The sequence below is a fragment of the Ursus americanus genome, chromosome 17 (assembly GCF_024610735.1).
Source record: "Ursus americanus isolate L20-20 chromosome 17, mUrsAme1.1.p, whole genome shotgun sequence".
Classification (NCBI taxonomy): Eukaryota; Metazoa; Chordata; class Mammalia; order Carnivora; family Ursidae; genus Ursus; species Ursus americanus.
Genome location: NC_142143.1, coordinates 11,591,245 through 11,605,334, shown reverse-complemented (window position 1 = coordinate 11,605,334; position 14,090 = coordinate 11,591,245). Strand labels below are relative to the sequence as shown.

The 14,090-nt window shown below is 49.1% G+C and overlaps 2 protein-coding genes across 11 annotated transcripts in view; both read right to left on the bottom strand.

The window, feature by feature from the left end:
- The window catches only part of LOC123780555 (apolipoprotein L3-like), a 35,131-nt gene that overhangs the window by 20,070 nt on the left and 971 nt on the right, over positions 1-14,090 (bottom strand). The gene's annotated exons all lie outside the window — the stretch shown is intronic.
- LOC148108626 (apolipoprotein L3-like) overlaps positions 1,586-14,090 on the bottom strand; it is a 67,253-nt gene continuing 54,748 nt past the window's right edge. For 2 of the 9 annotated variants that reach the window (XM_087868752.1, XM_087868749.1), the window contains exons 2-5: positions 7,133-7,255; positions 6,922-7,030; positions 5,837-5,963; positions 1,586-2,957 (exon numbers count right to left, since the gene is read on the bottom strand). In XM_087868752.1, the coding sequence (XP_087724878.1) occupies positions 2,108-2,957; positions 5,837-5,963; positions 6,922-6,952 (1,008 nt within the window). In that variant the 5' untranslated portion in view covers positions 6,953-7,030; positions 7,133-7,255 and the 3' untranslated portion in view covers positions 1,586-2,107. Of the gene's footprint in view, positions 2,958-5,836; positions 5,964-6,921; positions 7,031-7,132; positions 8,803-9,671; positions 13,238-13,567; positions 13,593-14,090 lie in introns of those variants that run through there. The other 7 variants (XM_087868751.1, XM_087868754.1, XM_087868756.1 and 4 more) reach the window with 7 other exon arrangements.

The following is a 14,090-nucleotide window of genomic DNA, read 5'->3' as shown; positions in this document are numbered from 1 at the left end:
TCTGTCTTTTAAACCAATCTCATTCCTTCCTGATCCTCTGAGCAACCGGATTCCTACAATCTAGACGCCTAGGGGCCTTTTAAATACTTCGCTGCTGAATTTTTCACAGCCCTACTGAGATTTTTCGCTCCCAGAAGGGCAGTGGGGACGCCACAGCATCTGAACGTCAGGGCCCGCATCCTCCTGCATCAGCGGTAGAACCAAGGGTCCCTGGCATCCAGTGTCCTGTGGCTGAGGCCGGCACGGGCAACTCTCCACATCCCCGTGCATCGTGTGATGGGGAGGGACGGTTCCCAGGTCCCACGGTCTTCGATCTGAGAGGCTGGCCCCACCAAGGGCCCTTCCTGCTGGATGGACGATGACTTTCAGAGAATGCCGAGACCAGAACCGGGGCGGCTGATCTATTGCTCCTCGCGATACCCCACGCTAACTATCCGAAGGCCTCAAACCTCACACCCTGCGCACCCCTGCCTCCCGTGGGACACTGCAGAGGCTTTGCAGTTCCCAGTTTGGGTCTCTAACAGGATGCATAAAGGATGGTGAGAAAAATAAAAAGCCGTGGAGATGAGCATTATTCCACTCACCGAGGATTAGGAAGCCTGGATAACAAGACTACTTGCTTTGAGTAGAGCCTCCAACAACGGCCTCTTCCCGGCTGGTTAGATTCCTGCCTTGGCCCCAGGCCTGGCTGCGGCAGTTTGTCTACCTGGGGGCCCTGGAATTCCCCATGCCATCCCTTGGTCCCCAAATCCTAGCGTGCTGGCATGCATCTTCTCAGGCTAATATGCCATCCAGTACGTGGGGGGGGGGGGTTCTGGGTGAGGCTTGCACCTTGAATACCCCAGGCACCCCACCTCCCTCCTCAACTTCCCACACTGCTCGCCTGGCACGGAAGAACAACAGGCCCGTGGAAAGAAATTAAGGGCTCGATTCCTTAATGCTGGGGAAATCCCCGATGCCTCCTTCTCTTTAACCGCAGCGCAGAAAATCCCTGGTCATGAGTCCTGAGGGACTAGACCAGAAAGCTACGTGAGGCTTTTCTCGCCTTCTCCCCAGAATCCAATGGCTGCGCTGGTGAAGCCACAGGAACAAGAATGGCCAGGAGCCCCCTCCCAGAAAGAGGGCAGGATGAGGGACTGGGAGGAAGGGATGTCAGGTGGAGTCTGGGAAAGAAAGAAGGAAGAGAGAATCACATGACTCCCTGGTGGGGAAGGGGAGGCCTTGAGGTGCTGGCATTCCACAAGGGAGGGAGGGAGGAGGAGGAGGAAGTCTGCAGCTTTCAGGGCTCAGTCCACCTGCCCACCAGAAAAACACAGCCACCTGTCCCTTCAATCCCGATTCTGGACACTGGTTGAGAACACACTTGTGTTCAGCCCAAAGCCAGATGTACAAAGCGTCCCCAGGAGTCCCGGTGTGGTCTGCGGGGTGCTGAGGTCTGAGGAGGATGACCAGATGGGAGAGCGGGAGCCCAGTGAGCAAGGAGGAGGAGCGATGGAGGACTTGCTCCCCGAGATCTCAGAAGACAAGCCCGTCGGGAGGGGAAGTCAGGCCTTCAGAGCCCAGGCGAGCCCCACGTGAACACGACAAAGGCACGATGCATCAGTCCATATTTATTGAAGCTGTCTGTAGAAGACAAGATTGGGAAAGCCACACGGATTTGCAATACACTGTCCCCACCCCGCCCCCAAGTGATGAGGACGCTGAGGCTCAGAGAGGCAGTGTCTCTTTGCCCCAAGCTGGTCCATCTCCTCGACATATGGCAAGGTTCCTTGACCTGTCACTGGCATCTGCTTTCTCTTTTCTATTCAACACCACCAACCCCCACCTTTTTTTTTTTCTTATTTCAAATCAACCACTTTTCCAAAACCACCTTTAGAATTTCATTAGAACTTCAGTGGTCTCGCAGCACATGCCGCCCCCACAGAGCAACGACAACTTGCCAAACGTTCCCCCCCCACCCTTGTGCCATTGCATGAACCCCTCCCTCACTGGGCTCAGTACAGAAATGCCCAACTCCTCAACACCCCATCCCAAAACCTTTATTTTGCACTCTCTTCCCATCTAATAAGGAACCCACACATGTCCCTGCTCCCTGCCCTGCTGGGGGTCATGGAGTCCAGCCCTCCGTCAGACTTTCATAGATCTTGGTGACTATCTCCAACTTGCGCTCCAGCTCCCGGGCATCCTGCCTCAGCTCTTCAGCTGACTCTGCCTTTGCCCCCTCCTTCAAGTGCCTTGAGTCTTTCATAAGGTTGTACACATCCATTGCAAGGAAGGCACCTGGGGTGACCGCACCCATGATCCGGGCTCCTTTGCTCATTGCCAGAGCAGTTCCTCCAAAAGCTTTCATCACCTGCCTGCCACTTCGAACTGAGACACTCTGACCTCTCATGATGCGCCAGGCCTTGTCTACTAGGCTAGGTTTGACTCTGGCGAGCTTGATGGCACGAACATTCTTTGCAATGTTTGGCAGGGCTTGAACGAATTTACCTGTTGAGGAAAAAAATTGGGGTATATTGTCATGCAGAAGCCTTGCAGCTATCTCCCCTCTGTCAAATTCACTTGATGTCAGTTGACTGGCTTGGGCTTGTGCGGACGACTCGCTTGAGTATTCCACGATGCTGTTAGACACTTGGGTCACAGCGGCTGCGGCTCCCAGCCCCGCTCCAGCTGCCGAGAGTGTCAGACTGGCCCCTGCGGTGAAAGGTGCCAGACCCAGACCAAGGAGGGTCAGGACGCCGGACGCAATGCCAGCGGAGCTGGCTACCATGTTGGAGCGGGTGCAGGTCTTGTGCACCCTGTCAACATCATCTGCGAGCTTGCGGAGCTTTCTTATACGCTCCTCAAGATCCAGTTTCATCTGGGGAAACACACTCAAAAGACCCTCCCTAGACAGCTGGTCTTCGGCCTCCATAACCAGCCTGTCCAGACCTTCACGGACTGCATCCGCCTCCTCCCTGCAACAGTGAAGGTCAAGAGATTAGAGAAAAGCTCATCTGTAAAGGGGGCTTCATTCCATCGATCCTACATAAACCACAGACCGTTTACTATAAATCAAATGGAAAAGAATTTTACAGATGTGAGGACCTTGTCTTGCAAAGTTAAACACACTCTGTACATTGCTCATGGTCCGTCACACATGGTCCATTGGGGAATAAGTCAGTCCATGTCAACTTAAGAAGCTCTTGAGTGGTGGGTACTGGATGAAGATGGCTTCACAGTCAAGGACAGGTCCACACAGTCAGGACCACTGTGTTAGTAGCCTGGGAACTCCGTAGATGAACAAAGGGACGTGGGTTGGAGCAGAAAAACCTTCATTTGGAGAATCTTCGTGTGTACTGAAGGAATAACCTCACCCACACAGAGGTCTGCCCTTTGCCCTTGCACTGAGAAGTGATCTCGAGGCCCCATCTAGGACGTCAAGGGTCCTAGAACGATAGGACTGTCTTCCTTTGCCTGGGCCTTTGGCCACTGGCCAGACTCAGAGATGATGTATGATGGGGGCTTTGGGTCATGTGCTGTCAGTTCTGACATAAGGAGGAACTAGAAACTCCTTAGTAACCTCCAGGAGGAGCTGAAGACAATAGGTCAGCCATTCGAGGAGCATGTGACTGAGCCCCAATAAAACTGTACACTGAGCATGGGCTGAAAATGACTCTCTCCTTGACCAAATGTTACCCGGGCTCGCCTCTGCCCTCCTCTTGACTCGGCCTTGACCTTGGTCTTCTGTGCTCTGTCCTTGACAGCTTGTCATGCCCAGTCTTAGCAAGAACCCATTGAGTCAGGTTAGCAAGAATCCCCCCACCTTGATGTTTCCTCTTAGTGATTTCCCATCCCCTGCCCCTTGACTATAAATTCCCAGCTGTCTTCATGGTATACTGAGGTGAGCCCCATTGCTCTACCCTGTGACAACACTTTTGACGCATAGGGCATGAATTAAGTCTTCTTTACCATTTTAATAAGTCTCACAATCATTATTTATACTTTCACAGTGTGAGCTTCCCTGGTGGGCAATGCTCCAGGTGCACTGTCACACACTGAATACAGGACAGTAAGGCCTCCTGAGGACAACGGAAGCACTGGAAACCCTCTGGCCCAAGTGCCTCTGTGGCTGAAGGGAACCTGTAACCTTCCCTGTAACACAGCGTAACTAACAGGGACACCTCTCGCTGAGCTCAGTGAGTGCTTCCAGGGAATCATCCAATCACAGGGTGCTTTGGGACACCATCCCCAATTTGCTGTGGGTCCCGACAGTAAAGGCGGTCTTAGGGATTATGCTCTCAGACTTTGCAGTTTGGCTAACTCTGGGCACTTGGAATTTAAGAAAACAAAACCTCGGAGTGAGAAGGCACCTTAACGAGCATTTTGCTTGGCACCCGCTCTCTTCCCCCAGCCTAATGTCCTCTGCTGGGCCCCAGCCACTGACCCAACTGACCGTGAGGGAGGACACCCCCTACCCTGCTTCGCCTCAGACTCTCTAGCTCACGGCATGGACTCCCGAGCCACCTCCCAGCTCATGACCTCACAGGTGTCACCAGCCTGATTCACACCTAGCTGGTACCCCAAGGCCATGTGCAACTTTCCAACAACTCTTAAAGATGCAAGAGAATTTGGGAACCTTCTATATGAATCACTAATCCGGAAATGACCTGCATTCAGGCACCTTAGTGAAGGAAGTACTCCCTCTTTGGCGGGGACCACTGAGGCTCAGAATCCCCCCAAAGAGTACAGAATTGGAAGCTGCCCCCTGGGGAGCTGGAAATTGTCACAAAGCCACACTGCCTCGTTCTATTGCTCTGGAGCTGCTTGCTCTATGTAGAAGAGAAGAGGCTTCCAAATGGTAGTCAAGAACCACCAGGAATCGGACATGTATGGAGGAAACACCCCCAGGGCCCCGTATGCCCGGTGATGAGGAGATCAAAGAAGGGAGGGAAGAAATGCCCCCTCTCCCAATCATAGGAACTATGCCAGACCCTGGACTCCTCAGGTTTTGTGCCCTAGAGGGTCACTCATTCCCAGTCCCACTGCCCAAGCATACTAGTCCTCCAACCGGGAACCCCCATTGTCTTTCCTGACCACCAGCTCTGGCCCTGGTCCAGGTCTCCTGGGCCTTTGGACAGGATGACTGCACTTGGTTCCTCACCTTTGACCTTGCATTCATAATAAGGCCTGCGCCACCATCTTATTAGACTGAATTACTGTTTTCATTGAAAAAATGACAAATCTGAGAATCCAAGACATACAGCTCCAGAGCCCCAGAGCTGGGCAGAGATGGAGTCAGGATCCAATCCAGCTCAGTCCAGTTCCACTCCAGCCTCTGCACCTCGTGAGCCAGCAGGATCCTGCATGTTGCTAGAACTCCGTAGATGGGGAGGGAAGGCTCTAGTCCGAATCCCGAGGTTCATAGACTGAGGTGTCACTGTTCTTCTCACTTGTCCCAGAGGAAGCCATGCTAGGCCCACATCTCCAGGAAGAAGACCCTTGGCCCCTGTCTCTTCTCAGCAATCTTCTAAAAAGTTAAAATTAACTGAGCACCTACTATGTGCCAGTCACTAGGCTAAGCCCTTTACATGCATTATCTTCAATTCCTCAGGATAAAATGAGCTGATGAAGAGACCAAGGCAGAGACAGGTCGGCTTTGGGTTAAGGCCAAGGTCCCATCAACTGCCCTCTGCAGGTTTCGGCTCTTCTCAATCCGAGGCCGTTCACTGCCAGCAAATGTCAGGGAAGACATATTCGTCATGGATTGTTGAGAAGGAACATACTCAACCCCAAGCCCAGGATACTACCCCGCACAGACCTCGGTGACCGTCCCGGGGCATCCCTGGGCCGTTACCTGGACAACGTGGCCTTAGCCACGAATCTCTCCCAGGCTTCATGGTTGGTCAGCAAGAAGTGCAGTTCCTCTCGGCTCACTGAGTTCTGGAAACACTCAATGACTTCCTCGACAAGTGCTTCGCTCTCTAGATGGAAAGAAAAAAATGAAAGGTTGTTTAGTTTTTTTCCTTTTCCTGCTTCAGTAAGGAGGAAATCTAATCTCTCTATTTATGGATTGGGGAGGGGGACGGGGAAAGAGCTGAGAGCCCGCCTCGGCAGGTGTATTGAGGTCAAGTAATCTGTTCCTGCTCCACAGTCATATCTGGAAAGCAAGTGCTTATAGTGGGAACAGAGGGCAAATGCCCTCACATAGCCCTGGGGGGCCAGGGCATGCTGGGGGAGGGGAGGTTTCTATCTGGCAACAACAGGTTCCAGGTGAGGGGACACCAACAATACTTAGGGAGGACACACTTTGTAAGAGCCACTGGCTCAAATCACAGAAACACATTACATTTGATCCTCATAACAACATAAGGAAATATTCTCATTTTACAGGGAAGGTTAAATAAGGCACTCCAGGTCACACAGGTGGGAGGTGGCAAAGACCAGACTGGGGTCTAGTTCGGTGGCGCATTGACCCTCACTGAGCACTCAGGCTGGCACCAGGGTGACAGCTGGAGGGAATGGCCTCTGTTGTGAAGCCTCACAGTCATCCTGAGCCATGCAGGGGGATTGGACAGGGCAAGAGGGCAGGAGAAGCCTCCAAGGTTGCTGGTCTACCTCTTCACCCTGTTCCGACTCAGGACCCCTTTCTTCCCTCCTTTCCCTTTTGCTATCCCCAGCCTCCCTGTGGACTGTCCTGGCCTCACTTTGGGCCATTTGATGGATTTGAAGGACGGCAGGGGAAGGGAGGAAATGAGCAGTCAGCCATGACCCTGAGAGGACAGGAGGGAGGGGTCCCTATAGATCCTGTGTTGGGGACTCTCTTGACCTCTCTTGGGGGCTCAAGGAAGCTCTTCAAAGGAATGATTCCTCTGTAGCTTAACTCAGCTAGAGGCATCCCTGCAATTCCAGGAATCATCCAGAGAAGTGGAAGTTGACTACCTGGGCTGAGCCCATGTGCTCCTGAGGTCATGGTGCCAGCAGTGGGATCTGACAGTTTTCCCTACAGCTCGCGTCTATGTCCCGCCTGGAAGGTGGTGTCACTTCACCCCTGGCAAAGAGAGAACAAATCGTGTGGTCAAATGTGAGCCACCTGTGGCAGCAGGAAGCAGCAAGGGGCCAGGTCTCTGGTGCTTCCCTCTGGGATGCTTACAAAAGCCAAAGTAGACTTTACCCGATGCGCTTGTCTGTCTACTGGCTTCTGCCAGCGGATATTTAAGGAAAGTTACTCAACTCACTCCAGCTCACTCCCAAGCCACGCCAGACTCCTGCCATCCTGTTGGGGCACAAGGAGAAGATAATCAGACAAGGAGACTGCCATCTGAGAAGTTATAGAAGCAATACAACCAAACACAGAAGAAAAGATGGGACAAATGCTCTGGAAATTCCTCAAGGTCAGGAACGTGTGTGTCTACTAATTGCTAAGAGCTAATATGGATCAAGTGTCTATGACAGGCAGGGCTCCTTACGTGCTCCCTCACTGACCATTCTCACACCCCCAGGGGGTGGGTGCTCTTGTGGCTCCCACTTGAATGGGGAAGACAGCAGCACCTCAACTTAGGTTAGTCCACTGTTCACAACAGTGCTAGAGCCAGGACTTGAACCCGAGTGTCTCTGAATCCAAATCCCATGTTTGTGATGACTGTGCTCTATTCCCTTGAATATACAAAAACATTTATTCATATACAGTTGATTTTTCAATAATACAGGGGTTACAGGTACCAACTCCATCCATGTGCGGTCAAATTCATACATAACTTCGGACTTGCCCAACACTTAACCACTAATAACCTACTCTTGACCAGAAGCCTTCCCAATAACATAAACAGCTGACCAACACATAGTTTCTATGTTATATGTATTACGTACTGTATTCTTGCAGTACAGCAATCTACAGAAAAAGAAAATGTTAAGAAAATCATAAGGAAGGGGCGCCTGGGTGGCTCAGTCGTTGAAGCATCTGCCTTCTGCTCAGGTCATAATCCCAGGATCGTGGGCTCAAGCCCCACAACTGGCTCCCTCCTCAGTGGGGAGACTGCTTCTCCTTCTCCCTCTGCCTCTCCTCCCTGCTCATGTGCTCTCTCTCTCTCTCTCTGTCAAATAAATAAAATCTTAAAAAAAAAATCATAGGAAGAGAAAGTACATTTACACTAGCGTACATATATTTAATGAAAAAATCTGCATAGAAGTAGATCTCTGTTGTTCAGCTTGTATTGTTCAAGGGTCAACTGTAGAAGTGTTTATTTGTAAATGACTCTTCTCATTCCACAATGAGGACTTGCATCAGGAACCAGTCTTTGTCTGGATCAATTTCCTGGTGTCACAGCTTCCCAAAGCCTGTGTCTTCCCAAAGCCCAACGTCCTCCTTGCTTCCACAAGATTATTCATCCCACTGGGCCTGGAGTCCTGCGAGGTCATGGTACAACCCCACAGCCCTACTATGGATTGTCAAGCCTTCCCGATAATGCCCAGTTCTCTCTGCTGTCCTCCGCCAACTTTGAACCTTAGACTGCTTCTAATTCTTTATCTAAATGATACTGCAAAGAACAATCTCCTTGTAGAAAACTTTGCATTTTGCATTTGAGATTGTTTCCTTAAGACATTTCTAGAAACAGGATGACTGGGTCAGAAAATATTGACATGTACAAATTTTTTCATACCTAGAGTCACACTGTTATGAAAAAAATTATACCAATTCACATTCACACTCACACTACATGACACTGTCCACCATTCTATTCACATTCACACTCTCACTATATGAGGGTGTCCACCATTCCATTCTTACCAGTTCTTCATAGTCTTTAAAAAAAAAAAAAAGAACAGACCCTTATACAGAGAGAAAATTTATTTTAGTTCTGTTATTCTCTTGCCTTGGGAGATGAGGAAAGACAGCAAATGTTGATTACATTTAAGCATTAATATCTTAAGTTCACTTTTCTTTTTTGTAATCTCTACACCCAACTTGCATCAAACTCGAAACCCCAAGGTCAAGAGTCCCATGCTTTTCCAAATAAGCCAGCCAGGTGCCCCTAGACACTATTTGAAGAAGGCAAAAGAGCATTTATCAACTACCCCTCCTGAGACCTGAATGAAATGATAGCAAAGGTACTCAGAGGTGTAAACATAACTAATGAAAAGAGTGACTCACATGTGTGGCCTATGCTCTGCATTGGTGATTGCTCTAAGACTTTACAAATAATAACCTGTCTTCTTCCAATAATCATTGAGTTGTGCATCGTTTACATCCCTGTTTACAGATAAAGAAACTACAGCACAGACTACATGACTTTCCCAGAGTCAGAAATCAAGTAAGTGGTAGACTGGGTTCAAATCTGCCTCCTGGACTCAAGAACACACACGCTGCGTCTCCTCATTCTACTGCCAATGGGAAAGGAGAACAGGGCCGACAAGAGTCCAGAGGTTTAGACAAATGTTTGAAGGCAGATTGGATGGAGAACTGATACCTGAATAAAGAAGACAAGAGGGAGGTGCCATCAGAAAAACAGAGCAAGAACAAATAGGCCACAAGTATGGTCTGCTAGGAAGAGCTTCGGAGAGAGACACTGAAGAAGGAGGTGGAGGAGAAGCAGGAAGAAGGTTACCAACCCCACACCGGATCCTATATTCACAGCAGCCTAAGTCTACACCAGAAAGGGAAAAGCAGAACTGCAAGACTCCAGATAAAATACCTGTCTTCTTGGTGTGCCTGGGTGGCTCAGTCGTTAAGCGTCTGCCTTCAGCTCAGGGCGTGTTCCCGGCGTTCTGGGATCGAGCCCCGCATCGGGCTCCTCCACTGGGAGCCTGCTTTTTCCTCTCCCACTCCCCCTGCTTGTGTTCCCTCTCTCCCTGGCTCTCTCTCTCTCTCTGTCAAATAACTAAATAAAATCTTAAAAAAAAAATACCTGTCTTCTGGCATCTGGGGGGTCCTCATCCAATCACTCTCCAGGAAAACCTGTCAGTTAACTTATCTCTCTCTTAAATACAAATGGGCAATATAGGATCCGATATATAAGAAAGAGGACCAGATGGAAAGGAGGGCTAAGATCAATAAAAAATGACTCCAGAAGGGGCGCCTGGCTGGCTCAGTCAGTACAGATTGCAACTCTTGATGTCAAGGTCATGAGTTCAAAACCCATGTAGGGCATAGAGCTTACTTTAAAAAAAGAACAACAGCAATAACAAAAATCAACTGGACTTAATAAACCTTAAAAACAATGATAACAGAAGAAATACATAATATTAATTACAGGGAATAATTTTTAAACCTTGATCCAACATCCTCAGGGAGACTAGAAAGGTGTTGTCTTCATAAAATGAGAACAGGATGCACTGAAAAGGGACTAAACAATTATGGGACAAAAGAGAGATCTTTAAAGAAAGTGATGGCAAACTAAAGAAGTCTAAGGAAGGGTTGGAAAAGTCCAGGAAAACTTCCAGAAAATAAAACAAAAAGGTGACAGAAGAAATGAAACTAATGTGGAATGACAAGTTACCATTTGTTATCATTTCTTAGAAAATGACCTGAGAAAGAGCTGCAGAAAAAAAGAAGTTTGTGTGTTTATGCGCTAAGGTGGAGGATAATAACCAAGAGACAGAAAATTATGAGCTCCAGGGAACATGAAAATTACCAGACAGGAAGGAATCTGAGGAATACAGCTAGCACACAGCAGGCCTAGAGAGCAACCAACCCAGAATGGAATAAGAAGTGAAGAGTTCTATGGGGAAAGGGGACTTGATACAATACTTACATAAGGCACAGTTCAAAAGAAATGGAGGAAATGTTGAAGGCAACATCGTAAGAGGTAAAAACATAGGCAATTAGAAAATCAGAAAAACTAAAGCTGTACAAGAAAGCATGTGCAACTGTATTTCACAAGTTAGCGCTACAGTAAACAATACTGAAAACATCACCATATGTAAACCTTCTTCTTTGATTTTTAACCTTTAGAACAAAAGAGACCATTTAAATATGAGAACTAAATGCACTTATTTCCAATATGTAAATTTAAGTACAATGAAAGACGTTGGGAGGTGAAGCATTGAAGAAAGGAGGATTAATATCTTCATTGTATAAAGTGGGGAATCCAAAAATACTGGCGGCAATTGAGAGGCTAAGAAAAAAAGAAAAAGACACAAAGGTGTAAGAAAACTGCTTACAACTAGGAAAATTTTAATCGAGGACATAAAATTAGTGATAGCATGATAGGAGGAGAAGCTGGGGAAGTGTGTAAGAAAAAGTATAAAAGTAAGTGAAATCATTATCTGTCCTGGTAAGAAATAAATAACTCATATCAAAATTTAAAAATCAAGGGAATGAAACTAACTATTGTGGCTGAGGACTACCTGCTTTGCACCAGGCACCGTTCTAAGTGCTTTGTATGCATTAACTCATCTATTAGTTCTCCCCATGACTCTGTAAGAAAAGGAACTGAAGCTCAGACAGGTTAGGTAATTTACCCAAAGCACCCAGCTAGGGCCAGAGCCAGAATTCACACCCAGACTGCTGGTCTCCAGAGCCTACGCGTTCACCTATTCTGTCTCCCAGGGTAAGAATATCATCTAAAGATATTGATTAACCACCTCAAGAAAAAGCCACAAATTAAAAGTGATTGAATTCGATTGGGCAAGTGGGTGAGCAGAGCCCTCGGTACTAACTGAGTTGTTTTAACCATATGCACTTATTACTCTGATTTTTTTTTAATTTTAGTAAGGCAGGTGTTGCTTTATAGCAGTGAGTAACAGCTAACCCCAATAACAGGTTGGTGTCTGGCACTACCCTTCAAAGATGATGGGAGCAACTGGAGCAAGTGCCCATAAGACATAAGCCTGACTCCTGATGGGACAATCGCCAGCATGGGAGAAACCTTGGTGCTGGAGGAAAGGAAGTTGTCTAAGAAAAGTGGGATGATAACATAGGTTAACCTAGAGTCATCAGAGTGAACTCCACCCTTCGACGGATACATCTTCTAGCAATCCCTCGCCCACTCACACAGGCATCCGTGGCTTTACTCCACTCAAAGGCAGCAAGACTCCTGGGAGGAAAACTGAACTCCACGGGCCTTCAATGGCCCTACTCCAGAAGGAAAGGATGCTTCGGGAATGGTCGGAGCAGTGCCCAATAGGGCACCCACTGGGAATCCTACCCAATTACATAGAATAATAATAATGATAATTGATAATATTTGTTATGAGCATGTTTAACTGAGCCAGGCTGAGTCTGTGAAACCGTGATTCCCAATAATGTCCAAAGGAGAAGAGCTGAGACGAAGTATATTACAAAGGTAGATATAACGGTGACAAGTTGTAAGGCAACAAGGAGTTAGTATAATGCAGGTCGTTTAATTGTCAATTACTCCTAATAAGAAGGGGGGTCCTTTCCTTTAATAAAGATTTTGTTTATGTACTTGACAGAGAGCGAGCCAGAGAGCGTGAACAGGGGGAGGGAGACAGGGAGTGGCAGGCAGAGGGAGAGGAAGAAGCAGAGTGCCCACTGAGCAGGGAGCCGCAGGCAGCCAAAGGACATCATGAAGCACAAGGACCAAGAGCAAAGGCAGAGCAGGAGGAGCGTGCTGGCAGAAAGAGCCAGACCCTGGATGACGCCAAACATTTGCAAATGTGTCTGCACTCTCTGTCCCATTCTTCCATCCTCCGCTATACTTGGCCGGGCCCCGACCCTTGTCTTGGGCCTCCGCTGGGTTTGATGCTGGACAGTGCTCCCTCCTGCCTCATCAGTACCCGGGTGTCCTTGGCCAGCCTGCAGGTTGTCAGTTCCCGGCACGGCTGTCAGGAGGAGAAGGAGGGAAGCAGCCTGCCCCTGCCCACCGGCACAGCCCGGACAGGACACGGAGCCCTCCCATCCCCACTGACTCCGTCCAAGCTCTCCAGAGGCAGCAGCACAGAGACTCTCACCAAAGCATCTCCCCGCAAGCAGCTGCAGGCATGCTCCTCGGGCAGGGAAAGGGGAGACTAAGACAGGCTCAAACTCCTTAGCCTGGGCCCCACCCTGGGCTCCCTAATGCTCCCACTCCTGTCTTCCGCACTGCTTCCTGCCTCCATGGTGCTTGGCCCAGAGACCCTCAAGGACCCCTCACTTCCTGCTTCTTTTCTTTTTTTATTTTTTAATTTTTATTTGAAGTAGGCTCCAGGCCCAACATGGAGCTTGAACTCACAATGGAGAGTCGCAGGCTGTAAGGACTGAGCCAGCCCAAGCCCCTCCTTGCTTCTGGTCCATCACACCTCAGCCTCCAGGCCTTTGCTTATGCTACTCCCTTCCCCTGGAATGCCTTTTCCCCCCTTCCTCACCTTGTAAAAGTGTAGCTGTGTGTGGAAGCCCAGCTCACCTGCTGCCTCCCCTACCAGCTGCCCCCCACTGACTCCAGACTCCCCTTGAATGTGCACTGTCCTGAGTGCAGTCCTCTCTGTGTGTTCTCCTCGGTCCCACTCTGAGCACTGCCGGGGACCTATCTAGTCCCTGCCTGAACTCCTGTTCCAGGGCCTCCCGGGGGACCCTCTGCCCTGGCTCTCCAGGGCACAGCCGGGCTCAGATCTGAGCTGCGGGAGCCACAGCACAGCCAGCTTCACTCACCGCTCAGCAATTCCACTGGTGTCTTGGCTAGCTTGATGAAAAGCTCCTGCAGCCCAAGAACAAATAAGACTTGGTCTCAGATTTCACCGGAATTACCCTTCTGATTCAACGTGCTTTGGACAGTTCTATCAGATTTCCTGGAGCTTCCATTTAATTCCTCATGTCTTCATACTCCTGCCATAATATTTTTTATACGAGGAGAAAGAGGAAGAGGGAATTGCAGAAAAACATGGCTGTCCTGATGCCTGAGCCTTGGCAGGACTTTCCAAAGCCTCGCCTCCCCCAGGGTGGCCAGACCAGGCTTGATGTTGGGCCCCACTCCCTCCAACCTCACCCTACATTTGCTCCCTAATGATGGTGGGTCATTTCCTTAGTGCACTCCAGGCTCCTTTAAAGCAATAAGAAAAGCCAGGTTTCTATGGATTGTAGTCAGCACCTGTTAAAGATGTCTTGAACGGGAGGAGAAGAAGAGGAGGAGGACAAAGAAAGAGGAGGGGAAAGGGGAGGCAGGAGGAAGAGGAAG